Source organism: Falco peregrinus, chromosome 5 (assembly GCF_023634155.1).
Source record: "Falco peregrinus isolate bFalPer1 chromosome 5, bFalPer1.pri, whole genome shotgun sequence".
Taxonomy (NCBI): domain Eukaryota; kingdom Metazoa; phylum Chordata; class Aves; order Falconiformes; family Falconidae; genus Falco; species Falco peregrinus.
In genome coordinates, this window is record NC_073725.1 from 96,084,681 (window position 1) to 96,111,943 (window position 27,263).

The 27,263-nt window shown below is 43.0% G+C and overlaps 1 protein-coding gene across 19 annotated transcripts in view; it reads left to right on the forward strand.

Annotated features, from left to right (window-relative positions):
• FOXP1 (forkhead box P1) overlaps nucleotides 1-27,263 on the forward strand; it is a 391,101-nt gene that overhangs the window by 353,713 nt on the left and 10,125 nt on the right. For 18 of the 19 annotated variants that reach the window (XM_055804566.1, XM_055804571.1, XM_055804560.1 and 15 more), the window contains 7 exons: nucleotides 5,966-6,049; nucleotides 14,767-14,968; nucleotides 15,075-15,154; nucleotides 15,799-15,900; nucleotides 20,552-20,673; nucleotides 22,778-22,847; nucleotides 26,515-26,681. In XM_055804566.1, coding sequence (XP_055660541.1) covers nucleotides 5,966-6,049; nucleotides 14,767-14,968; nucleotides 15,075-15,154; nucleotides 15,799-15,900; nucleotides 20,552-20,673; nucleotides 22,778-22,847; nucleotides 26,515-26,681 — 827 coding nt within the window. The remainder of the gene's footprint in view (nucleotides 1-5,965; nucleotides 6,050-14,766; nucleotides 14,969-15,074; nucleotides 15,155-15,798; nucleotides 15,901-20,551; nucleotides 20,674-22,777; nucleotides 22,848-26,514; nucleotides 26,682-27,263) is intronic. The other variant, XM_055804572.1, reaches the window with a different exon arrangement.

Here is a 27,263-nt window from a genome sequence, read left to right on the forward strand (position 1 = left end):
CTCGACAGCAATAAAAAAAGAGTTCTGCTTTTTCCCCTATGATTGAAAACCAGCTTTCAAAACCTTCTTGTAGTAGTTTTAAAAACCGTCAAAAGAAACTGCAGCTTCATTTCCTCTTTTCTAAACCGTAACTTGAAAAGAAATAGGAAACTTAAACAGGCTGACTGATTGGAAATCCATCAGTATGTATCTAATGCTTTCTATAGTCACCGGGGGGGGGGTGGAGGGGGGTGAGCGGAATGTGGTCCCCTTCGTTTAGAGTTGTTGATACACAGGGGAAATGGTTGATGTTTATTTCAAAACGCTGCATGACCTGGCTTGTTTGGTGGTCTCTCATATACTAATACTCTCCATGTATTATTATTATTATTGTTGTTGTTGTTGTTGTTATTAGTATTATTATTATTTTGCCATTTGTAGCAAATATTTTTTCTTTGTGCCAAAAGGGGGTAAATTGGAATATATTGAATGTGATGCAAAGTTATGACCTGTTTGTGTAACTGCCTTTCCAAATGCTTTTGAGTCCTTTCTGTCTCCCTGCACCTCACTGCTGTGGCTGGGCAGCTTTGACAGTCTGTCTGTGTGTAGGCAAGAGGTTAGCAAAGAAGGGGAAATTAAAACAATGTTGTACATTATATAGTTACCAGCTATTGAAAAACCTATTTTGTATGCAAGACAGCAGCGTAGAGATATATGGAAAGCCTTGGGCTAAGTACAGAAGATAATTACATTTGGAATTTTACTGAGTTAAGTCATTTATAGCTTCAAATAGTTGGAGAGAAAAATCAGCAAAAACACACTTAAACTTCTTGTTGTTACTTTTCAAGATAAGCATTTTAAAAAAATGCCTTTTATCTTCTTATCTTACAAATTACCCTTTTTCTTTCATAGATATTCCCTAAATTTTACTTTCAGGAACACACTGGTCATGACACTCTTTCACTATTAGCTGAAGCAATACAAACTATTTTAATACAAGTTTTATAAAAATCAAACTATCAGTCATAAAATGTCAGTGTCTTGCGGAAAGTGTTATGAGAAAGTGTCTGTTATTTTAACAAGTTTCTTGGGAATTAGAGAAAAAAAAATCTGCACTCTTCCTTGTAAACTGAGATACGAGATAATCTTTTACCAAGCTGCAGTAATATTCAGGTTGAAGGTAAATCTAGATTCTTCAGTTACAGTCAGCCTGAAAAGCATTAATCCTTCTCTCCAGCAGTCGATGGGAGTGGCTGTGCCTGCAACTGCAGGAGGATGCCCTGTGTTGACAACTAGACAGGACTGGGATGATACTTGGTTGCCACCTCTCCATAAGCCCTTGACAATATTTATGAAAGATTTATCAGCCATGTGTTCTACTAATTGTTAGAAGTGACTGATAGTTCCAGCTTCACACCAGTTTAGTGCTGGGGAATACCTCTTAGCTTAGCTTACCTCATTGCATGGGAAGGCAGCATATGGTCCCCAAGACAAGAACGTAATTGCAGAGCGGTGTGAGGGCCAAAAAGTTCGGGGTTTGTTTTTAACAATCATATTAGTGCAGTAGGTAGGATGAACTGGAGGCTTAATTTGGACAGGGACGTTGATAACAGAGTGAGACCACCTGTGCATTGGCCAGCAAGGATAGGTGGAGGAGGAGGGTGGGTCCTGCTTGTGAAATGTACCTGTAACTCCCTTCTTCTCACTCTTTTTTCATCCTGTGTGTCAGTCCTCTGATACTTGAAAAAAAAAATAATCTGCCTAAATATGTATGAGGATTTATCCTGCATTACCTGGTTTGTCTGGCTGTGACCTATTTTGGCACAAAATCATAATAAAACAAGAAGTCTGGCCCAGTAGCAGGGTTTTCAATGACAAGGTCTGCAGCACCCAACGCGTTGTAGCAATAGCAGTTGGACTGAGACCATTGACCTGATGCTTGCGCAGGGGAGCAATTACCAGGAGAATGGTGACAACAAGCCCTGGGGCCAACTGTTTTGAGTTTTGTGAGCTAGGCAGGTAGAAGAAGGACCCATAGCCTTTCCCACTTGACCCATGGTGCTCAGCACTGATGTGGAGCTTTGCCTTCCATTGTGTCACATGCTGTTCAGGGTCCCACACCATGGCAAGATCCAAATGCCTAAATGTACCTTTCCATGCATGTACCGCCCCATCAAGACAGGGATAGAATTTAACAAATTCATTCCACCTGAGGGATGCACTTCAGGTTTTGAGTGTGATGGACCCAAATGTAAGCCTTCTTTTTTTCTTTAAGGTCTTACTTATTTTACGCACCATAGTTTTATCAGTGTTGTAGACAGAGATAAGTGTAATGTCTTTTAAAAAAAGTAATTTTTAAATTAGCTTTTTGAAAAAAACAGGTCAGATCTGTCTTGCATTTGATTGCAAATGCCCCTTTGTGAAGCTTTGATCTCAGCATTTCCATCACAAACATACTTAAAATATCATGGACAAGGTAGAGATCTCATATTTCATTCTGTTTAAACCATCTTGACATGATCATTTGTTGCCATTATAGTGAGAATTGGGCTGCTGGGTAAAACACAAACACAAGAACATGTCCTTCTCCTTAGCTAGTTCTGAGCTGGAATAGGACATCCATTTTGCAGCACCACCTTTGAGTGGAAAAACACTTCAGGGCAGAAACAAAGCTATGCTAAGTTTAAAAAAGTATCTCCTAATGGGAGAAAATGGAGACAGCTGGCCATTTTCTGCATAGCGAAAATACTGCTTGGACCTGTTTTCCTAAAGCGTCCATTGACACTCATGGAAAGTGGGTCCTAAACCCTTCTAGTGTGCAGCCTAGCTAGGCACGGAATGGGAGGGAAGAGGCTATGTCTTGGTTGTCCATTGCATTGCCCATGACTGGCTTCCTTCTCCTTTGTCCTTGGTCTGTCCAAAATACTGCTGCTGAAGTGATCTCCCTTTCCTGTTGATGTGGCGGCATTGTTCCTCTTGAGTGTCCTCACTGGGTTTCCATTTTCACATTCCTGCTCCTTGCCATTATTTTCTGTCTGATTTTCCTCCTGTGTGATTTCTCCATCATCTGTGCCTAATGCTCCTTGGTCACCAGAATCCTGTGCTGTCCTTTTGTCTTGAGCCCCTTCTGGCCTGTGCTTTTTGTGCCTTCCCTCTCCTGCTTTTTCTGCCTGTGTAGCTTTAGGATTTAACCTCACTGGGGTAAGCAAAGCATATGTCTTGGTGTATCAGGTTTGCAAAGCACGTACCTTGCTCCGGATGTGTTTTCTGTTGAACCACAGTTAGGCACCTACATCATGGTTGTACCCCACAGAGATGAAGGAAACCTCAAAAAATCAGACTTCTCATGAAGAACTGGGTGGCTATCTGAAAACTCCCACCATGCAGAGCTTTCCAAATGGGCAGAGGGAAAAAGAACGAGGCTTCAGATGGGGACTGTATTAATATAGTCCTCAGGCCCCCGTACAGAGCAGATCCTTTTGCACATGGCAGAACAGTCCTTGCCCAAGAAAGCTATTAGTAGATCAAGAGCATTTTCCTGTGTGTCTGGTAATAATCCCCATTTCTGGGCCATCTGCGCTCCAGAAAGTGCCACCAGTGAGAATTGGCTCCCATCGGTGGCCAAGTGAGCCCTCATGGCTTCTTTTCTATGACCCCAATGACCAGAGGGGCTACTAGTGACATTCTAGTTTTGTATCACTACTGCTTCCTGACCTAAGGGAAAAACAGTTTAAAGAAATTCTTCAAATTTTTTTACTTCTCTTCAGTGCTTTGAAACTGAGAGACCTCTATTTTTCATAATTTAAACTCCTGCCTAACTGGGTGAGTGTTTGAATTCCTAGACTATGACAAAATGCTAGCGTGTGTCTGCCTGAAATGTCGAGAGGATCTTTAACAACCTCCATCCACCAGAAACGGCGTTAAAAGCATTGCTAAGATGACGAGTGAAAACACTACAAACACAGACCCCGGCCGTTCGGAGGGAGGTGCACCGCTCCCTTTCACCAGGGGGGCCCGGAGGAAGCACCGCAGGGTGTGCCCCGTGCTGCCCGGGTGCCTTTGCCTCCTGCCGCCGCGCTGGTGCAGGCAGGAAGCCTTCAGGTGCCTGCCTTTTATTTATTTTGGCTAACAGATGTTGTTCTTCTGCAGTAGCCTGCAGACCAAAATTTAATGCACGGATGACCCCGCCAAGCAGCTTGTGCGCCCAGTGAGTGACTGCTACGAATGAGAGATTGCACAACACAGCTGCACTGAGAGTACAACTATTTCTCAGTTTAAAATTGTTTCGTGTGAAGCACGGTGGCTGAGGGTGAGACCTCGCCTTTCTCTGTAAAGGTCCTCAGAGGACTCTCAGAGGGAGAAGTTTCTGCTGCAGCGCTATGATAAGAGCTGGTCGCTGCCCTTTGGCTCTTCTGTGAAGTCCAGCACAGATCCAGTGATGAGGTTGCAGATGATCTGCTGTAGGTGTCAGGTTTTCTCTCTTGTCACTGAGGTTTTTGACCAAGAAAAGAGCAGCTGTTTGAAAAGCCCAGTGATTTTGCTTTTGCACTTCTAGAGCACGCTGTGGTGACACTATTTTTTCCTTTATTTAATTCCTGTCTTGGAAACCTGCGTGCCAAGTTTTATCCCATCGTGATGCCTTTCTGGCATGGTCAGAAACCCCTCGCCTTGCGAAGAGCAAGACAACCTTGACTGTAAGGTTATGAATGGGGATTTATGACCAAGTCTCTTTTTATATACACTTAGCCCAACTTTACTGCTACAAACAGATGACGGTGATAAGGTGGGTAGGTTGTTTAAACCTTTGCTGGAATGCAAGCACGATTCTCCTCTTGGCACTAGGAATCTGGCTTGTCTAAAGCTCTGCAAAAATTGTCGTTTGTAAGAACCTGATCCAAGTCCTGCTGGAAACAGGAACCTTTATGTTGGGCATGTAGGTTAATAAACCCCTTTTTTCGTTAGTGTTATTTCTTAACATCTTTCCACTGTATTTTTTTTTAAAGCAGCTGGAAAAAGTCCTATTCACACATACAAAAAAATGTCTTGTTTTCAAAAATAATGAGATTTGGTGTCTGCCCAGTACATTGACATGCATTGGGAAGCCATCCTGGCTAAGGACGTGTACATAGGCTGTGATCCTGAGACACCAGCTGTGGCCTGGTACAGATATCAACCAAAAGATGCAAGAGACAATCAGAGCAGGATGTCCACCCCGACTCTTGGGCATGACATGACCGATGAGAAAGGGTGAAACCATCGGTCCTGTGGCATTGGGTGCCCTGAGATGAGTGCTCTGGGGTGGTTCCTGATGCTGTTAGTCTTTCCCAACCTGCAGCCCTCAGGCTTACGCCAAAGGCATGCTGGCAACTCACACTGCTGCTCCTGCCCCATGCTCAGGGTGCCCCTGCTTGGGTTCCCAGGGTGACCCGCCAAGGGGCTGTGCCACCTTCTCAAGTAAAGACAAGGTGCTCGCTAGAGCCAAGGCTGCCTGCTGTGCCCCGTGGAGTTGCCTTGTGTGGTTTAACCACTGCTGTCTCTGTGCTCACTGCACATGCCACAAAGCCTGTACGTGACGTAAAAGCCACCATCCATTTGTGCTGCTTGTTTTCTGGTGTGAAAGGAGGCAAATGCATCTCGGAGCTGCTGCCTTGCTTGCTTTCTGCTGTTCCTCCTGAGCTGGAGTGGGGCTGGTTAATAAACATGATTCACTGTTGTCTTTTAGCTGTCAGGGCTGGAGTGAAGCTCTTGGTGCCAGCAGGTCTAGCTCTTCTCACTCGAGGGCTAATGCATTTTGCTTTGGGAAATAGTGACACCCAGCACCATGCGTTAGCTTACCTCACGGATAGACCATATACAATTTCCAAACTACTCAGCAATAAAACTCTTCTGTCTCATGCCTCGGTGCCAGCTGTTTAATTAGGAATAAACAGAGGATGGATTTTATTCTTGCAAGTAACAGAGGATTGTTTTTTTTCTTCCCTTTCAGCTTGCAAAAGATAAAGAACGTCTGCAAGCCATGATGACACACCTGCATGTGAAGTCAACTGAACCAAAAGCCACCCCTCAGCCCGTAAGTACCAAACTGTGCTGAAAGCAAAAAAAAACCCAAACAACAAACCACCTCACAACAAACTTCTTTCCTGTTCCCCACCGGAGCGCGTGATGCAAAGCGTGACCCGCTTCAGAGCCGGTTGCGCTGGGGAGATGCAAAGTGCTGCTTTGCAGGAGGCGCTGCCACGGGCACCCAGGTTTCGTCATCCCCATCTCTTCGGGGAGTTTTGCTGTAAAGCTGATGCATTGGGCCTTTTGCTGGCCTCACATACTGGCCTGTAAGTCACTTTGCATCAGTCTGACTTGCGTGAAATCTTAGGAAGTGTTAGGAGGGAGATGCAATTAAATTATTTTTATTATATTTATTTTGCTTTCTCCCTATCTGACAGACATTTACAGTAGAAGAGACTCTAGTTGAACTTTTCGATGGTAATCACGGCTACCCAGTATCAGGTTTTATACTGTTGAACCTGAGAAGAGAAACCTTCTCTGCCCCAGATTGCCCTTTAAAAAAGGGGTTGTGAGGGAAGCAAGTGGCTTTACAGCCCAGGAGAACTCCTGGGTGTCCCCAGACCCAGGCAAATCCACCATCTCATTCCCTGACCAAAATGACTCTTCTTCAGCTGTTGTTTTCTCCCAACCTCTTAATGCTGAAAATGTTCCTCAGAGCTTCCAATGATTATTCAAAATGGAGAGAGTGCTTTGCTGCTTGATTTTAAGATTTGTAAGATTTAAAGGTACACTGGCTTTATTTGATTTTGCTTTGAGTCATTGTGTGAAAATTAATTGAGCGTTGACAATCTATAGTTAGTACTAGCAATTTTAATCAATATGCAATGATGCAGCATAATGACAAAGTATTGGTTTATCTGTTTTGACTGATTTTTTTTCTATAAATAAAGCAAACACACACCCATATATGTGTGATTTATGGTGATAGAAATAAAAAGGAGTCAGACTATTAACCTAGCAAATATGGTAGCCTGCCAAGATGCAGTTGGTAGACAAAATTAATGTCTGAAACAGAACACATTACAGAGATAGAGAACATAAAATCATTAAACACTTCACGCACACATTTTTACTAGAAAAGAATTTCTCAGTTTCCATGTAGTTGGAAATAAATGGCTGCAGAAGTGCATAGGGAGGCTACTAGACAGAAAATTGCAGGCTATTCAGCAACACTGGAGCAGATGTCAAAGTCAACAGGAAAATTTGGTGCCTTCTTGGAGAGAGTTGAGGGGTAGGTATAAACCCTTCCATTTAAGCTGTTGAGATGCCTAAAATCGCTTGATCCGGTGGATACCAGCCCTCTAGACTAGAAACTACTTACAGTGTCTATAAAAATAGCATTCTTCTAGTTCCTCACATCCATCTCAGCCTGAATGCAAATGCTTCAGCGCATTGTTGGCAAAGTATGTAGACCCAACAGAATGGGGGGGGAGGTTTGGTTTCTATAGCTCTTACTGGATTAAAAATTAAAACAGCGGAATAATCTGGGAGTCTCAAAGCGCTCTGCCTTGAGGCCTTTCATAACAGCAGTGCCCCTCAGGAGGAAGGATTAAAAACTAAAGGGAGGAAATCATAAGAAGGCGAGCAGCGTTTGGCAAGGCAGCTCGTGATCGATGCTCAGCCGCGGAGGGCAGGAAGCTTTCGCGGGTGTTGTAGGCTACGGAGATACCAGGCGGTGTCGCCATGAAGATTAGTGTTAACAGCTAATAAACAGGGAAAAGCAGTGGAAAAAAAGTGAACGCAGGGGGAAAAGGGCTGTCTTGATTAGTATTAAAAATGTTTTACATTCTGGAAAATTATAGCTTTGTTGGGGACCTCCTACTAAATTTATTTTTAACTGCTCTATTGAAAATTCTGTACCACTAGTCAACATTATCTCTCAGTTGCTCAGCACAGTGTTTCTTTATTAAAAGAAATAGGCATGAATATTTTTGACTGAAAAATTAATAGCTTTTGAATTCATACACAGCAGGTTTTCTTTTGCAAAGAAGTCCAATATCGCTGCACAGCACTTCTATAACCATTTATTTAGAGTCCAAGTCAAACCTTTGACAGCTAGAGCAGTGTTACAAGCCAACATAAAGAACTCCAAGATGTAAACCAACAATAGGCAGTCTGTGTGAGGTTTGCCATTGTCAAATACATAGATTGTTTGGATTAGTTTATGTAAATGTACTGTTGTATTACCCTTTGGAAAAAAAAAGATCACATTTGTGTATGAAAAGTGGTTTCGTTCACAGGCAGCATTATAAATTCCTTATCCTTTAACTTACATGTTAGAAGTAAAAATTGGTGCCTGACAGGCCTATATTGTGTGGCACTCTGTTGTTGGATTGAAACTGCCTTCTTTTCATTTATTGAAATATAGAAAAATTTATTATAGATACCATCTGATAAATCAAAAATTATTAAAATATGTATAGGTGAAGCATTTGAAAATTAATTATAAAATGTAGAAGTATAGTGTTTTGCATAAATTGTGCTTTCCTAGTGAAAAAAAATACACCGGCATTGCATTGACTGTGCTAGACCCTGGTCCTTTTAACTCAGTGGGATAGGGCTTTGGTAAAAAGATCTGATGACCATTATTGCAGTGCAAAGTATTCTTTACATCCAGTAATTAATTTTTTTTTGCCAACATAAGTAATGCAAGGTGTATGTTAGAATTAATATATTACGGTACATTGGTGATTTTAAAGGAAAGAGCAGCTGCGAATCCAAACATAGCAATGAACTGGGATTTAAAATTACAGCCTGTTCATGACTGAGGAAATTTTTTTATTCTGCTTAAAGGATCTTAATGCTTATTTTTAAACTATTTTGTTACTGGCAGGTAAAATTGGTGACTGAGCATCTGTGTTAATAACCACATGCCGTTTGTAATCCACGCTGGCCACTGGTAGCGTTGTTGCCTTTTGGGCTTCAGGCAGAAGCTGAGTGGGTGGTTTTGGACCAGTTGGACCACAGCCATGTCGTTGGTGGTTGTGCATCAATTCCAAACTTGCCCAGCTTTGGGGAAGGGTTTCTTGTCCAGTCTAGCCATGTCCACCTGTCACATCCCCACCTTTGGGTGCCTTTAGCTCCTTGCAGTAATTTTGACCCAGGGAAGGGTGATGTAGTGCATTTCACTACACCAGTCCACCAAGAAATCTGTCCAGTAAAGCTTTTTAGTCCTGTTAAAGCCGATGAGATTTAAGTACGTTCTTGGGTGGTGTAGTAGTGGATGGCCTAAGTCGTTGGTGGATGGTTATGTACAGAGGGAGGTTGTGATGTCTGGGGTATGGCATGGGCAGCTCTTGCCCTGCTCCTGAGGAGGTGCTGGGCAGACAGGAGGGGACTGGGGAGGGAGAGCAAGAGCACACTAGGAGCTGGGGCAGTGTTCAGTGCTATGTTTAAAAATGTCCAACTTCATAATTAAGATGCCCAACAGTGCAGCACTTCAGAAGAAAATGGAAGTATTTCACAGCTTAGCACTTTGGAGAAGGCAAAGTTGTTCCTATTGGTGCTGTGTGTATTGTTTTGATGAGACTAAAGGGCTTGAATCAAGTGAGAACAAAGCTATCTGTGAGGGAATATGCTGTGACATTTTTGTAAGGTGAATTTTTTTTCAAGGTAAAAAAAACATGTGAAACAAAAACAACCCCACAATACATAAGTCGGAACAATAATTTCTCCAGAATTGTCATTCTGGTTTTGCTATTAAGATACCTTCTCCTACATGCTGTTTCCATTGGTGGTAGTCATCAGCATAATAGGTTGAAATGGAAATGTGCTTTCTTTTTGGGGATTAACTTATGTTGAAGTTCATAGGAAGGGGAGGCAAAGGAAAAAGCATCAACCAACAAGTAATTCTGCATACTAGATGCTATAGCCATCTTTTTAAAATAGACAGAAAACTTTTTAAAGTCACTTTTGGCACTTTAAATAAAACGCACTGTTAGATATCCCTTCTTTAATGTATTTTTTTACCCTAACCATAGCAGTTATGATTGTTTTGAAATACTGTTTTTAGCAACTGTAATAACAAAGCATTAAAAAAACCCCCCAGTCTTTTAACTGTTGAGGTAATGACTGAGCATTTTAGCTGCTGTAGCCATACTTTATAGTTTGAAAAAATAACGATATGCAGCAATAAAGAGAGATTCTCAAGCACAACAAAAGCTGTTTTTATATACTGGTTTTCATTAAGTCTCACTCCTCAGCTTCGGTTTCCTTAGTATTCCTGCCAATAACAACACCTGCTAAGTGATCGCTGCCTGCCAGGCTCTGCATCTAATACACTAATGCGTCCAGGCTGAAACAGGAGAGGAAGACACAGCATTTAACAAAGTTTTAGGCCCAGCGTTAGCTTTGTCCCACCCTCGGTGTCAAGATAAGGAGCCTCTGCTCCAGAGTGTTTCAGTCCCAGGAACCTGATGCGGGTAAATCCTCGGCCCTGGCTGGGACCAGAGTGGCAGCATCCTTTGCAGAGAAGTCAGTGCCCTCCAGCAGTGGGTATGGCTCCACTGTGACACTTAGAAATTTTTTTTTTTTTACTTTTTTATTCTTTTTTAAAAGAGTTTGACAGGCTTTTTTATCTGCAGCCACTATTGTCATGTAAAATGTTTACACAAAAAGAAATCAGGCTTAGCCCTAGTGGGAGAGCCACTTACTGGAAATCTATTTTACGGGGTGAAGGAGAGGGTTACCTCTCTGCCTTGTTTATAACTGAAGAAAAAAAAGAAAATGACTCAGTCTTCACCTTTAATAGGAAGACATGACTATTTTGTGAAAGGGAAAGTTAATGATAAAATCCTAAGCAGGATACTGAACGCTGAAACAATTATGGCATTTAGGATTAAGTTAAAACAGTATGAGGATATGTTCTTAAAACCCAAAACTGAACAAAGCACCCAACAAGGCTCAGTGACTGAATTTGTAGAATTTTAGGACTTAAAAGTGGCTTAAAAGGCTTTGGTGTTTTTTCTGGGTTTTGTTTGTTTGTTTTTATTATTATTGTTTGGGGGATTTTTTGTGGTTGGGGGGTTTGTTTGTTTATTTTTGGGTTTGGTTTTTTTGTTTGTTTTTTTTTTAAGGCTGGAGGAAATCCTCCCTCCCCCCCTATACCCAGTAGAAATGTTATAAAGACATTTAACTCTTTGGTGCATGAGCTGTACTCTTCAGCGTACTTGGGGAGTGCCCCACATTGTGCCTTATTGAAGCACAAGAGTATTGCGCATTAAAGTGCTAACTCTGTGATTTAGGCTCCCTCCCCTCTGACAGCAATGATGCCTCATCCAAAACTCACGGTATGTGGGAAATGGGCTGTGTGCAAAATACCAACACAAACAACTTTTCTAATCATAGTTACTTGTTTTTAAATAGAAAATGCAAACAGGGAGAAACCGTGTCAAGTTTCCATCAGGAAAAGAAACCCTCCCAATCCAGTCCCTCCCTGATCTTTGCCCTGCACAGTCATCCACTGCCGCTTTCACGTTTCTAATTGATGCCAATATTAAGATTTAATAGTTTACCATTCAGATTAATAATTCAAGATGGCAACAAAACCAACACCATTCATAATTTGTTATTCTGCTCCAATTCACAACCGACTTTTCAGCCTTCGCGCTATAGATGCAACAAAGAAAGCAGCAGCGAAGGTCTGCGGAGGGAGCGCAGCCCTCTCCTCCCTTACCCTAGCTTGTGTTTTGGTAACAGCACCAGCAGGGATCGGACCCCGGCTGCAAGAAGAGAGTGTCATCAAATAAAACACGGAAAAAGGAAAAACTTCGCTAGCGATCGACAAGGTCGTGTTTCATTAACTTGTTGGTTCAGGCTTGCAAATGGTCGTCGGAGGTGAAACGCAGCAGACTCGCTGCGTTCCAGCTTTTTGTTCTCTCTTTCCTCACAGACTGCAGTCATGTTTAATTTGGAAACTGGGCTCCTTTGGCAAATTAGCAATTAGAACAATTTTGTGGGAATATGTATATGTGTCATTAGGTTTCCTGCAAATTAATAGCGAGAGCAGAGGTCAGGCAGAAATTTTCCACTTGACTGCAGCTCCTCTGTTGAGATTTGGCACTTTGTTTTGGAACGGCCACAGCTGCTCAAAGCCACAGTCTTCCTTTAGGAACTGTCTTTTAATTAGTTTACCTCGTAGCCATTATTACAAATATTACTACCTCCCCTCCTTGAAATAAAATTACTGTTTCTACAAAATATTCCGGTGACATCTTGCACCACTGCACATTGATGGTGGGGTCACTTGGATGCAGCGTTTAATCATTAGATCACCTCCATAAGCATCTCCTAATTAGAGTCCTTATAATACAATTTTATCTGGTAATTAGCTGAGATTGGCTGCTTCCTCTGTAGCTTATTAGTGGCAGCCCAGCAGTGGGTGTGAATCACAGTGTCATTTGTCAAGCCTGTTAAAGTCCCCCCCCTTTGCTCGTCCTCTTCTGTGTTTATGCCTAGTTGCTACCTACACTGAAAAGCCTAAAGAAATTTAACTCGATTCAAATTCTTGAAGCAGGGAATGCTGACCTTTGTGGATCCTTTCTCACAGTTCCCTAGTAGAAACAGATTAAATGTTAAGTTTTTACACACTAAAAAAGGAAGGGGACTCTTTTGAAATGGAGTGGTTGGAGCCGTAATGATGAAGCACGAGCAGTGATCTTTCCAACAGGAGGGCCCGGCTGCTGAGCCTGTGCTAGAGATGGGCACTTAAAATTGATGCATATTTGCTCGCAGTTATTGGACTGTTAAAATGTCCATTTAGAAACTGAGATAAAATACAGTAGATTTAATTTCATGGTGAGACCTGTCAGTTGTACTATTATTATCGTCACTGGTCCTTTTATCATATGTAATAGATGGATAGATGGATAACAGGGAGACATTACTCTATACGTGTCCTTAATCAGTGTCCTTAAATCACACCAGTCAACAAACGGACTGGGCTCTCGTGGGCAGCACGTGGCGGCAGTGCCCAGCACGGTGGGTTGGGATGCTGTGCTCACCTCCTGGCTGCAGTTGGTCCACGCCAGTGCAGGAGTCTCTGGGAACTCAATACCCATATTTCAGCACCTTTCACGAGCCCTGGCTGGGTTCGCACTCTCCAGCTTTGCCATGAAGTGTTAAATATTTCCCACTGGAAGGCGAAGCATTGTTTGTAAGCACCTGCGCAGAAGGAGGGGATTTTGCAGGTCTGCTGCTCAGCACGTCCGTTCCTTGGAGCAGTGCTCGAGCTCCCGGCGCAGCTTTACAGCCAGCGGGCTCTGCCGGGCATTTGTGGCTGGGACTTCCCTCGGCGTGCTCCATCTCGCCGTCAGGAGGGAAAAGCAATTTATCTGTCGCTCAGCTGTGCCCTTTCTGTGGGCAGTGCGCTTTTTGTGTTGGTATCCTCTCTGTAATATTTAAGCCCCTTATTTTCCACTACCTTTGTTTTGGATATGTCCTAGTATTTTTATAATGAAACGTTACTTGTGGCTATTACCTCATATGAGGGATGCTAATAGGAGTTTTCATATCTGGTTACTTTCATACAAGGAAAATGATACAGTGCCTTATGGATAAACACGAGGTATTTAGGGACATAGCTGAGTAGTGCGCCTTGCCTTCATCTGAAAAGGTTTAATGTCCAGCATAAAGGAATTTTAATCATGAACAAAAGTTGTAAAATTCTGGCCCTGTTAAATTCAGTAGGAATTTTGCTACTGACTTCAATGGGGTCGGGATTTCACCGAATTATTGGCAGAACCGCCTAAGGGAAGGAAATGTGGAAGTAGTCAAAGAGCCTTTTTCTTGGTCGTCTTTTTCTGATGTTGGAGTTAAGAGATCAGCTTGTTTGTTTAAAATACTTCAGCAGGAGTGACCTATTGAGGCAGAGCATCGTCTTTCAAAGGACGTTGTAGGGCAAAAAGAAAGGGTTGGGGAGGAATGTGGATGCTGGTTATATAAATAGGATTGTGTATCGAAAACACTTGAGCTGGATCTGGGTTGGATACACAGTCCTAGAGACAGTTGTGTTTTACAGGCTGCTGTGGCACGCTGCCATTTGTCCGGGGCTGGGCTTCATGCAGGTAATGCTGATGCCTTCCATCCTAGGAGAAAAAAAAAAAATAAAAAAAAATTACTGCCACTTCTGCTGGACTGAATGCTTGCAGTATTTCATGCAGTGTGATTAATTAAATTATTCCAGTGTTAACCTACTCTGGGCTTTGCTTTTAAAGTGGGTGAAGAGAGGGGAAAAGAAAAGCCCAAATGCTGAAGAGATATTGCATTTCTCCCTGGTATGTTCCTAGGGAAGTCTTGCCTTTTATTTTAAGCCTGATGCCTTCAGTAAAATATCCAAGAAGACTGATTAGAAGCCATGCATAATGATAGCATGGAAATAAGAGGTGTGTGGGGTTTAGATTGTGAGACAATGGAACTAAAATAAAATATTAAAATGGTTATGTACTGTGTGAGATCTTGTTTTAAGGCTTAGATAAAAATCCATGATTTGTAGTTCTGGCAGCAGGCTATGTTACTCTTTTTTTCAAATCTATTCAGAAGTGTATACATGTATTTCCCTTTACTGGCTCTAATGGACGTTACACCACCACTTTGTGCTGAAGCAAGTGCTCGGGCTGTGTTGTCTGCTTTGAACTGAGGAAGACTCCGTTATCAAGAATTTTCTCTGTAGCCCTTAATTAGCCAGAAACACTGTTTGTAACAAAATCCTCATTCTTCCCTCCACAGCTGAATCTGGTATCGAGCGTCACGCTTTCCAAGACTGCATCCGAGGCGTCTCCGCAGAGCTTACCTCATACTCCCACCACCCCGACTGCGCCCATCACTCCCGTCACGCAGGGACCGTCGGTCATCACTACCACGAGCATGCACAACGTCGGACCCATCCGGAGGCGGTACTCGGATAAATACAACGTCCCCATTTCTTCAGGTAAAGGGGTTCTGCTGGCACAGCCCCTTTGGTGAGGCAGCTTGCTGTTGCCTGCAGCCTGGCAGCAGCAGGCTGTGATGATAACAGAACAACTGCTCTTATTTAGCAGATATTGCCCAGAACCAAGAATTTTACAAGAACGCAGAAGTTAGACCACCATTTACGTATGCATCTTTAATTAGACAGGTAAGATGAGCCAACACATGCATTTGGATTAGAAAAAAAAATATCTCCCTATATGTGCACACTCTGGATTAAATAGATTTTCAAACCTTTGGTATGTAAGCATGCTCAAATGCTCAAACCTTTACTATAAGGGTTTTTAGAACTGCAATATATAACATAATTGCTTTTGATTAAGTATTACAATACGATGTGATTATTAGGAAATTCATTTCACACAACAGTGAAAATGAGCCTGTTTAAAGATGGCAAGTCAATTATCACAAGCTACAGTAATCTCTGATCCCTAGAATTAATCTGAGCTCTAAATAATTACTGAGCTTTAATCAGCTAGTGAAATGTTTTGCATTTCTCTTTGATTCTGCTTTATGAATGACTAATAAATTAATATTTCTGTAAGGAAACAGAAATAAAAACTCAAAACAATTAGATAATTCCATTTTGAATTTTGCCATTGAACTGTTAAATACAGCCATTAATCTTAGTTCATATTGTGAAAACCCTCCTTTGGAATTTTTGCTGCAAATCTCTTCTTTCTTTCTTCCTTTCTTGGTTTCTTTCCTTTTTATATTTCGTAAAGTAAAACTGTGAGTGTATTTTGTACTGGTGTGCTCGTAACTGATCTTGCAATTGCTTTGCTTCACAAGGCCATCCTCGAATCTCCGGAAAAACAGCTAACACTAAATGAAATCTACAACTGGTTCACGCGAATGTTTGCTTACTTCAGACGCAACGCGGCGACGTGGAAGGTAAGCCTTAGCCCGACTATGCCTCTTGCCTTTGATATATGACATGTATGGAATAGACATTGCTGATGACATAACAAATTGCAACGACATGTGGACATGAAAATTTAGATCGGCAGTTTTGACACACACTGGGTGCCTTATCTGCAGGAACAATTTGATATTTGGCAGAAAAATTCTCCTGCCTTTGAAAACCACTAATTGAATCCCCATTATTGGCTTTTATGTTCTGTGATTATGCCACGAGTTCCTCTGTGTAGTTGCTGCTAGCAGTGAAACTCAAGCCCTTCAGCTGGAACGTATTAGAAAAAAAAAAAAAGAAGAGGTAAAGTTATTGTGTCAGTAGAAGATACACTGTTTGTCTTTTTAGTTATGCAGACTGTATTCACAACTACCACTTTTTTTCCTAGGATCTATAGATCAGTGGATTTCTTTCCTCAGTCAGTTAACTCTTAACTACATATACAGATCCATTATAAACTTCCTTTTTTTTTTTTTTTTTTTTTTCAATCATGCAGCAGGAGCTTATTGAACATAATATGCAAGAAGCTAGCTCCAAGTAAGAAATGTGTTTAACAGAAAAAACTTGTTATGTGGCACTTTAATTTCCTACCATAACTATCTCAGGTATTATTAGATAAGAGGTCTGGGGAGTTTATTGTATTTTCTGTTTTGGGGGGCCACTCCTTCCCTTACATATATAGCATTATAATAGTGACACAGGCTTCTGAAGCTAGCACAATTACAAATGAATGAATCAGATAACAGGATCTTGCATTGCTGTAAAAATTGCACCTGTGGTACTTTAAGCTTCTCTTAATCTAGACAACCTTGTTGCTCTCAAACTTAACTTCAAATGACGAGGTAGGATGAATATGTCCCATACATGCTGTTTTATCAACTCTGTTTTTCTTGTCTTAGCCTGCATTTAGGATTGATTCCTTCAGAGGATAGAGCTAAAAATGGTCCTTGGAAGTTAGCTTGGCTTTTAGTAGCATATTTTGCTTTTAATTCAGATCCCAGTGCAATTTTGTACATTTTCAACCTTGGTCTAGAAGCTCTTAGGTTCAGGAAAAGTCTCTGTGATTGCTGCTTTGATTCTTCATTGCAGTTAGAAAACATGAGCAGTGTTTCACTCTGCAGCTTCCTTGCTATCCAGAAAGGAAATTAACTTTCCCTGATTTAAGATCCTTTTAGACCTGCCTGTCTTTTGCTGCTGCAGTGGTTCCAGTAGGACTTTTCAGCAGCTGCAGGTGTGGGTGCTAAAGTAGAAATCCTATTTAATTCCAGCAGGGAAGGGAAGGGGAGGAGGAAGTGGAAGAAGGCAGTAGGTAGCCCTGGCCACATCTCCTGCGAGGCTACTTCTAGGAGTTAGTTTTGTGCATCATGGAAAATCCAGTCCCAGGAGCCACGTGCACTTACAGTGTGCTTCTGCAGAGGAGGAGGAGGAGAGAGGCTGAGCGAGCTGCAGACCCTTGGGCTTGCAGAAGGGCATGGTGTGTCCCGGGTAGGCAGGTTCTATTTGGAAACCCTTCCTGGACACCTTGACCTTGTGCAGGTGTCCAGGTCCTACTTCGCTTAACAAGGAAGAAAAGCTTCACCCCAAGTTCTACCAGTACTAGCAAAATTGGAAAAGCTTCACCCCAAGTTCTACCAGTACTAGCAAAATTGGCAACCACTTCAAGTAATGCAGGTTTTCGTGCTGAAGACCGCTTAGATTTATGCCAGCCTTCAGGAACAGCAGGGATGAAAATGCAGCTCTGGATTGACATGACGGGAAGCCCACGGGGCGCAGAACTAGCACAAGGGGCTAATTGCAGAATCAGAATAATTAGAATATATACGTGCTGATTTGCACTCACCTTCAGCTAATGCTTAGGGGGCGTTTGGGTCAGTGTTCCCCAAGTTTAGGGTCAGGGTTTGGTGTGGACAGGCTTCCCTGAGCCCTCTTTCAAAATCACAGAAGAGTGCAGGAATAAAGACCTTTAAAAAATGAACCTCTTTCCCAAAATGCAGTACAGTGGAGCCTGAGCAGTTATTAAAATAACAAACCCTTTCATTTACTACATTCAAGCATGTTCAGGGTAATTTTTCTGCAAAAGTGGCTTGCATACAAATATTTTTAACAAGGTAAATATATAATCTTACAATAATAGCTCCTAATTTTTCTGTTAAGCTGATTGCTGGGGGAGCACTGTGAACTGGTTCTGACAGGTCAGAGGCAATGTCTGTTTGCTTTTATTTTTTGGAGTAATTTGCTGGCACTGAGTCACAGCCATGAGGCACAGGCTGCAGGTGTGGCTCTGAAACGTTGGGGTATTGTTCAAATAGAACTGTTAGATAGCAAGTATCCAGAGGCAGGGGAAACAAAACAATTTTTTTCTGCCGTGAATTCCTTAAATAAACGATCACATGGAAAACAGAAAGCAAGGGCAACACTTCATGGGCATCTTGCAAATACTCAACTCGTCTGTCTCAATGTATCCAGCAGCCTTTACCATCAACTGCACATTGACTTCAAGAGAACAAGAACAGACTGTAAAGTATTTCTGCGGCATCAAATTTATTTAAAGAACAACACAAATATTTCTGCTCAACCGTGTGTTTACAAACTCGGAGGAATCCCTTTGCTGAACTTTGCTGTGTGCGTTTGATCAACTGCTGTATGAACTACAAGATCAGCTTTCACTGGGGGAAATAGTGTTATTATTCTTACATTTTGCTCCAGACTTGACAGGGTTCCCATTTTCACAGGAAACTGCCTGAGTTACCCAGATGTGGGCCAGCAGCCCTGTGTCGGGTTGCACTAGTGCTGCACCCACCAGCAGTTGCTGAGCTGGCTGATTTTAGCCTGTAAGGTGTGGGGCGTCTGCATGTTTTTCTTCCACCTCAAAATCAGGGATTTTGCCAACAATTTGAAAAGTAGTGAAATCTGGAAGAGGTGGGAGGGGGAAAAAAAATCGTTAAAAAATAAGAACAGAGGAAAGTAAGGGCAGAAGGAAGCAGCAGCCCTGATGGACAAGTTGACTTTCTGCTAGATTTCTGCCTTGCTGAGAGGAAAAGCACATGCAAGGTTTATTTTTCCACCAGTTCACATGCAGATCAGTGTGGAAGTGCCGGCATCAGACACCTACAGCCAGAGGACACGAGTTTGCACTCAAGCGTCTGCTGAGCAAGGGCAGTTCGAGCCCTGAATGTTCCCCTGTACCAGGGGCGGGAGTGTGGGGAGTGCGCTAGCTATTGCAGAGAAATGGAAAAGTAGCAAAAGACTCTTAGCCTTCCCCTCCCAGGCACACACAGCACTGCCTCTTAATTTACATGACAAATGCACTGTGCGTACCCTTTGTTGGCGCAGTGATTTAGACATTCATGATTAGAGCTCCCTTTCACCATCCAGACCTGATGTTCATTAAAAAAAAAAAAAAAAAGAGGACGACGACAACAACAACGATGGAAGGAAAAAAAATCATAGTTTCTTGGTTGCCTAGACCCAGGCCATGTGTTTGGCTGGCGTTGTGCCTGCTAACGAGTCAACCAGATTGACTAAATCAATGGTGCCAGTGATGATGGAGTTTGTTCGCCTGCATATTTTCAGCAAATGGCTTATTCTCTTTCCCCTGTTTACCAAGCCCCTTTCAGCAACGCTGGGGACAAGCTCCATGTAAAAATTTGAGTGGCTTTGTAGTAGGGTATTTGCTTAGAAAACCCCTAAAATGGGGAAAGAGCATGGCATTCCGTTTGAGGAATAACAAGGCGCTCGGCACCGTTTCAGAGGGAGCAGGGACAGAAAAGCCAACAGCTTGCTGTGACGTAGCGAGGTGTCTCATTATGTCTGGCTTCAGCAAAGGTCCGAGCAAGTCGGAGGGGTTGGATGGGCTCGTCCTTCCCCAGGGCTGAGCGGCAGACAGGACATCTGAGCATCGGACACCATGAGTGCGGGTCCCTCTGGGTGATGAGCTGTGGGGATATTATCACTTTGTTTCGGAGAACCCTCCTCATGTTTTCACTTGGCAGAGGCTCAGATCAGTCAGTACAGTATTCTGCCAGAAATAGGAGCCAACTTCCATATAAGAGCAAGCTGCAGAGGCAGGAGTTGGTGGGGTGCTGCCGAGCCCCCGGTCCATGCCATGGGTGTGGAAGGAGGTTCAGCACCTGATTCACATTAGCCCAGCTGTGGGAAACCGCAGCAGCACCAGCTCCAGTGCCTCTTTGCTAAATTGAGCCGTCTGTACTTACATGAAATCCTTTTTGTTCTTTCTAACCGCTTTCTTTTCCAGGAGAGGAAAAGTTTATCTTTGCAGAGTGTGTATATTTGTTTTTGAAAATGTCTAAGCAATGTTCCTCTTGTGTTCTGTACGAAATGTGCTTTATTATACAATGTGCATGCTTAAAGTGATGGCTGTTCTCATTCACACTGGGGATAATTGATAAGAATAACTCAAACTTTTAATCTCGTGTTTAAGCTTTCGTATTTATTTTGTCTTTGCAAAATAAGATGTAAAGAGCCGGGGAAAGCAAGCGGGTGTGGGGAGGGGAAGGGGCTTAACATTGCAAATTGAGGACTGTCAAGCTGACTGTGCTGCTGTTCTTGGACAATGATGAGCATTTTCTCATAGAAAGTTTTTGAATGTTTTCTCTTTTATACTTGCTGCAGAATGCAGTGCGTCATAATCTTAGTCTTCACAAGTGTTTTGTGCGAGTAGAAAACGTTAAAGGGGCAGTATGGACAGTGGATGAACTAGAGTTCCAAAAACGAAGGCCACAAAAGATCAGTGGGTATGTCCACCATGTTTGAACTTCTTAGCCTAGCTTGGATCATGCTTACAGTTTAACGTAGAGGCTTTTGGCTGCTAGCTGGTGTTAGACCAACCACAGGTGGTTTCGCATTGTTTCAGTTAAGGGAAACCAAGACAAACATCTCATCACTACTGTTTGTATGCCCACCAGTACCCTGACCCTGCTTGCTTGGTGTTTGTTGCATCACATGCTAGTAGCTTTTAGGTGGCAATGCATATTAACCCTCACAAACCATTTGCTTATGCTTATTGCATTTTATTTTCTTTTTCCTTTTCCCTGTATTTGATGTCTGTTCTGTCCCCGATCCCGTGTCCCTTTGTTTCCACTTCATCTCCTTTGCTGCTGCTCTTGTCCCAGGGTGCCATTCGCACCAACCTCTCACTGCATAAGTGCTTTATCAGAGTAGAGGATGAGTTTGGGTCCTTTTGGACTGTTGATGATGAAGAGTTTAAACGTGGCCGTCATATTCAACGAGGCCGTCCTCGAAAATACTGCCCTGATGAAAACTTTGGCGAGCTTGTTGCACAGTAAGAGCTTTTACTTGCTTTAATTTTTTTTTTCTGCTGTTGCTTTGCTTTGCATGATTTACCCATCTCATGTAGACTTGCATTTCACGAAATAGTGACATCACCTTTGCTGCTAAAGAAACTAAATTTTTGGTTGTTACTTGTATTTTGTGTGTCCTACTCTGATAATCCAAATGCCTGTAGTAATGACTCTACTTTGACATGTTTGTTACAGCATTTGTTTATAGTGCAATGTAGACTAAAATAATTATCCACACTAGTGCAGATATGCTGCTATAGACCTGTCAGGAAGACAGATATATGCCAGGGAAGTCTTCAGATAAGTTTTAAATCTGCTATTTTCCTTTGCTTTCAGTTGTATGCTTTGTTTTGCAACTCTTAATCAGAAACAGAGTAAGGTGCTTAAAAGACAGAAGTGCTGAATTAACTTTAAAAGTTTGGAAGTGCAGTGAGACCAGCTGTAAAGATGATAATCAACAGGCCATCCTGTGTCTACAACAACCACGCACAAATATTCCTGGGGTTCCCAAAGCAATCTTACTTGACCTTTACTCGAAGGCCATCTCTCCAGGACAACTGATCCTTGCTGGTCCCTGTGGGAGGGGCTCAGTTAAGACTCTTCTCACCATGATTTGTTCCCACATGAAAAAAAAAAAAATGCCCAGTGAGTGATACAACTTTCTGGAGATTTCTTGCATTGGTGCTTTATATGTAGTTTGTATTTGATGGTTTTTTAAATTTTTTTTCCCCTCCTGGTGGAACCGGTGATATTTAGATGCCTGCTGAAGAGCGAGCAGAGATGCTTGGCATTCATTTTCCTGAAATACAGCCCTTTAAGTAAACTTAAGATGACTAAAGTAAGGGTCCAAAGCAGCACACCAGAATATTTTTTCCTAAAACGGCCTTTAGGGCAGTGTGTTGTTTTGCGTGGGCCGTACCGCTTCAGTGCGGTGCCGCAATACCTGCCGCCGTGCCCCCGTGCCCACAACCCCAAACTGTCTGGGGCAGTGGCACAGGCAGCCCCTCAGCGGGGCCGCTCACTGTTTGCCTGGCAGGAAAGAATAAGGCTCCAATCCTCTCTCATCGCGGTCCCCTGCTCTGTTGCGAGGGGCTCTGCTGCCAGTGACTTTGAGAATAAGTTGCATGAAGTAGTATTTAAAATGTCCTGTGGTGCTTTTGGTCGTAACCTCCTCATGATGGACCTTTACATGGTAACTGGCTCCCAGACATGGTGAATATTGGAGAATTTCTCCTGAACACAGCTAAAATGAGCAGAGATGCCAAGATTTGCTAGTAACGCAGGGCAGTAGAACACATGGTGAGATAACATCGAGAGATAATGATGTTCCTTATTTAGTAAAGGCAAATATGATAACCATAGCCTAAAACTCAGATATTTTCTTTAAATTAAAAAAAAAATAAAAATGAAAGAGAACTTGTGTGGAAAAACAGTCTCAGCTCTAGTGTTCTGGTGTGAGAGGAAGCATTACATGCTTGAAATGCTCGTACAGAAGTTGGTTGCATTTAACTCTCCTTTTTATGTTTTTCTTATGCAGTAACCCTTCTCTTATTAAAAACATACAGACCAGCCACACCTACTGCACACCTCTCAATGCTGCTTTACAGGTAAGATTAATGACTGTAGCAAATATGCAACAGAGGCGTGTGTCTTCCCCACTCATTTCAAAATATATTAGCCTTGCTCTAATTAGATATTAAATTTTAATTCCGTTAAACTTTTTTCTTAAGTGCATAAAGCATCATAGTCCCTGGAGGCAAACACATATCAGGCTGCTTCAGCATTAGCTAGATGCTTAGCATTTTGAATATTGTGGCAAAAAAATTAAAAGTTCACTTATTAATATTTATCAGCAGTATCATAATTTCCATCCTCTTATTTCAGAATTTCACTTGAGGCAAAAATACCACAAGTGTAATTACTCTAGCACAGCTATTAATGTGCTGAATGATAGGATACTGCGGCACGTGACCTTCTATTGTTCATGGGTTTAAAGAGAAAGCAGATCATTTTTCCCCCTTTTCTTTTAAGGGCTATTTTTGCATATCTTCTTATTGTTGGTAAAAAATAAACGTTGCAATTCTTATGGAAAAAAAAGATCATTTTTATTAAACTGTACTGTAACTATAAGACAAAAATTCTGGTTTTTTTACAATGTAGAAATACAAAGTGTCAGTGCACAGTTAGTAACTTGCAGCCTAGAAGTGTGTGTGTCTCCAGCCCTTACTCATGTGCTGTATATCAGGTTGGCATTCTTTTCCCTCTCTCTACAAATGCCTGAGTATGTCTCAGAAGCCTAGGTAGAAGTATTTGCTGTATGAACCAAAGAGACAAATCTATTACTGTGCCCTGAATTTGCAGGGCTGGTGTGTGTGTGTTGGGGGGGGGGGGTGGGGTGTGCGGTCCAAGCCTGTTCCATATAGTGTGAGTTAATCGGGCAGGCAGCACTGTGCGGTTGCACCCCGGTCACTTCTTGAGAAGTTCACTGGTGGCCGTGGATATTTGCCTGAGCAGCCACTTTTTGTGGAAGGTTTAGCAAACGTCTCTTTTCAGAAGCAAGAAACAGATTATTAGGAGAAAAGCAATGTTCTGCATTTCTACTAATTATTTGAGTTTATGCAGTAACTTCTGTAAAGCAAAGGAAAGCATGTTTAAATGAAGCAACTGTAAATACCATTCATTAGTAACTTATTTTCCCTTGAGTCTTGTGAAGTGTGATTTTTAAAGACTGCTTTGTCTCTTGAATAGTATTAAGATTACAAGTGCATTTTACATTCATGAGGCTGAAAGGCAAAAATGAAATGATCCTGCATTTCTTCACATTGTTAACTATGTGACTAATTTCAATTAATACGCTTATCATACGGAACTGTTCGTGTTTTATTTCTGAAACACGTGTCAATGTCGTCATCTCCATCCATTCTTGTCTTCCGTGATAACCTCCAAACTGTTTCCATTTCCCACTTCCCTGGAAGTGGCGCGTACTTGTGCCCCCCTGCTCCCCACCACCACCCCCCCAGCATCATGTGAACTGAGGTGAGGGAGAGAAGAGCGCGGGTCAGATTTGCTACCGCTGTGGCCCCTCTAATAAATGGAGGTGAACAATACTCATTGCTCTGAGACAGGTCCTTCTTTTAGGTTGAAAACACACCGGCGGGTTCCTCGCTCCTCTCCCCGGCATTGGATTTTGGAGGCAAAATGCCAGTGGGTGCTCTAGAGGGGTTTGGGTGAAGCTGTGCGGGTGGCTGGTGCTGCACGGGCAGTTCGGACCTCGCTTGGGAACAGCCTTCCTCCTGGAACACAAGGCGGCTTTACCTGCCAGTGCCCACGTTTGGTGTGATTAATAATGAGCAGCGTTCTCTTGGCTTTTACGGGCAGCTGCAAGGAGCAGCCCTTTGCACATGCCCATGGGCGCAGCGGCTGCCTGGCTGGGGGCCGGCACGGTGTGCTGTGTGCCGCTGGGATGGCAGGCTATGCTTTTCTTTTCCTGTGGGGTGGCAGAGCTGCCCCTCTCCTTCACCCAGACCCCTCTGACGTCTCCTCCATCAGTTTTCCCTCGTGGCCAGGGAGAAGAAGCAGCTCTCTCCCCGCTCTGTGTGTGGAAGGTATGGGGACTCCGGCTCTCACCAGTGCTCTCTTTTTGCAGGGGGTCACCGGGAGCTCCCAAAACACCCCCTTCCCCGTTATTTCCTTTATAGCAGATACTCCTTGTGTCCCACCTCTCCCCCGGTAAATTGCTTTACTGCAATTACAAGTTACCACTATGGGTGAAGAACTTGAGTCATTATTTTGCCAAGTGCAGGAAATGTGAACCATTCTTTGCATCCCCTAATCACAATGAGTTTGCCGGTTGTTGAATCAAGAAGATAAAAATAATCCTCCCCGTTAGAATAGCTTTTGTAATCACGTGTGACACATAGGGCTGCACATGGAGAGGTCAGTGTAAGGAGCAATAAAAGGGGCCGTGCTCCTGAAGATGCTGCAGTCAGGGCTGCTCGTGCCCTCCCTTCCCATCCCATCTGCCCCAATCCTGGTCTATGGCTGTGCTTGCCTGGGAACAATTCCGCTGGCTTGGGTAGCAACAAGCAAGGAGTTTTGTCCCATGAATTAGGAGCCGGTGAGAGTGTTCAGTGGGAAGTATGTTTGCAAGAATTCCCCTCCCACGGGCAGGGTTTGCATCGTGCAGACCTGGAGCCTGCTGGATTTTCTGGCTCGGAGGCTGCAACCGGCTGACCTCCCCCCGGAGCAGGTCGAGCGCTGCCGAGCCAGCGCCTGTGGCTCTGCAGCGCTGACACGGCTCAGAGAGCTGCAGATGATGTCAGCCGGATCCGACTGGGATGGGTGAAATGGTTAAATGGCCTTCAGGTCCCTGGGCTCTGTGGCCTTGGAAAGCCGTGAATCCCATCCCCGTCAAATGCTGGGCTCCTCCGGAGCTTGGGGCTTCTGTGGCTCCCACTGCTGCTGCGCCGGGCACGGGACTGTGCCGTCAATATGAGCTAATGCTGACACACAGTAAATATTAGCAGGCAGAACAGTGGGAATCAGAAGGAAAATATTTAACAGTTCATTCTCTTCCTACAAAGATTTCCATTTACAAAGTTAACTCCAGCGTGCCTCTGTATGGTACTTCTTCAGAACAAAGAAAAATCAAAATAAAATGGTCAGATCAGTAATAGCTAAGGTAAGAGCTGAGTTGCTGAGGCTTAAAAAATTTCACATGGACTTGTTCAGCTCTCAGGTAGATCAGTGCAACTGGGGCTGATCCAGTTAGTGCTAACTGCAGCTTCACACTTATGTCACAAGGAAATCCAAACTTTGTTAATGCTGCCCTCCTGCTTGGTGCCCGTGTGCTCCAGTAGGAAGGAATTATCAGCTGGACGAGTTCTAATTTTTTTCCCCATTTCATTAAAAAAAAAAAAACAAAAAACAAACCTAAGCCACAGTAAAACCCAAAGCCCCAAACATAATTTTGCAAAATGAAAATAGGAAAAGGATGTTTTATTTTTTCCAGGGGGTGTAATTCCAAACAGGGAATGGAAAGCTCCATCCTCTCAAAAGCCAATACAGCTATGAATGCTTAAACCCAGATGTAAATGATGTTAAATTTCCCTTGGTGGAATCAGGGTAATACCTATCAGAAAGCACAATATTTTTAAAAAATGGTAATTGCAAATAATGTAAACGTGGATAATGTTTTGGAATACGTGAGAGCGTTGTGCAATCTTTAAAAACGTTAGTCATGGCTCTTCATACATTTGTTTGTGTCCTTGGCAGGCTTCAATGGCTGAGAACAGTATACCTCTATACACTACTGCTTCCATGGGAAATCCCACTCTAGGCAATTTAGCCAACGCGATGAGGGAAGAGCTTAACGGTGCAATGGAGCATACGAACAGTAACGGGAGTGACAGTAGTCCAGGACGTTCCCCTATGCAAGCAATGTAAGTACGGCAGAGGCATGTGCGTGGCTCTAGGTCTTGTCTCACTGTCTGCTAAAGTGTGACTCTGGAGACTTTCCTGGCTGGTTCCAAAGGTTCGTGGAGGGAGCAGCAAGAGTAGACATCTCCATCTGGGGATGTGCCTAGGTTGATTAGGACATAAAAGGGTTGGTTACCCATTTCCAGATAAAACTGATCAGCTCAGTCTGGTCCGACAAGTACTCAAGAGCTGTAAAGTTGTTAACTTGTTTGCAGTTCTCTTCTTTAAACCTTGCAAAACCTCATAGGCAACCGTGTGTCTTGGAGAAAGAAAATGTGATTTCTCTCTCTCTTTCGGTCCACACGAGCACGGCCAGTGGGGCAGAGCTGGGAAATGGGCTTGTTTGGTGGGTCTGAAAAAAAACACTCAATGCACACCAGTCTTGCTAAGCATTAACGGTGGCACACGTGAAGGTCTACGTGATTTATAGATTGCTCTTAAAATATCAAAAGGAAAATTAATAGGAGCATTATAGCAACAGACGGCAGTATAATGAGTGCATATATAACCACATGAAGTAATGGGGGATCGCTGTCCCTGCTCAA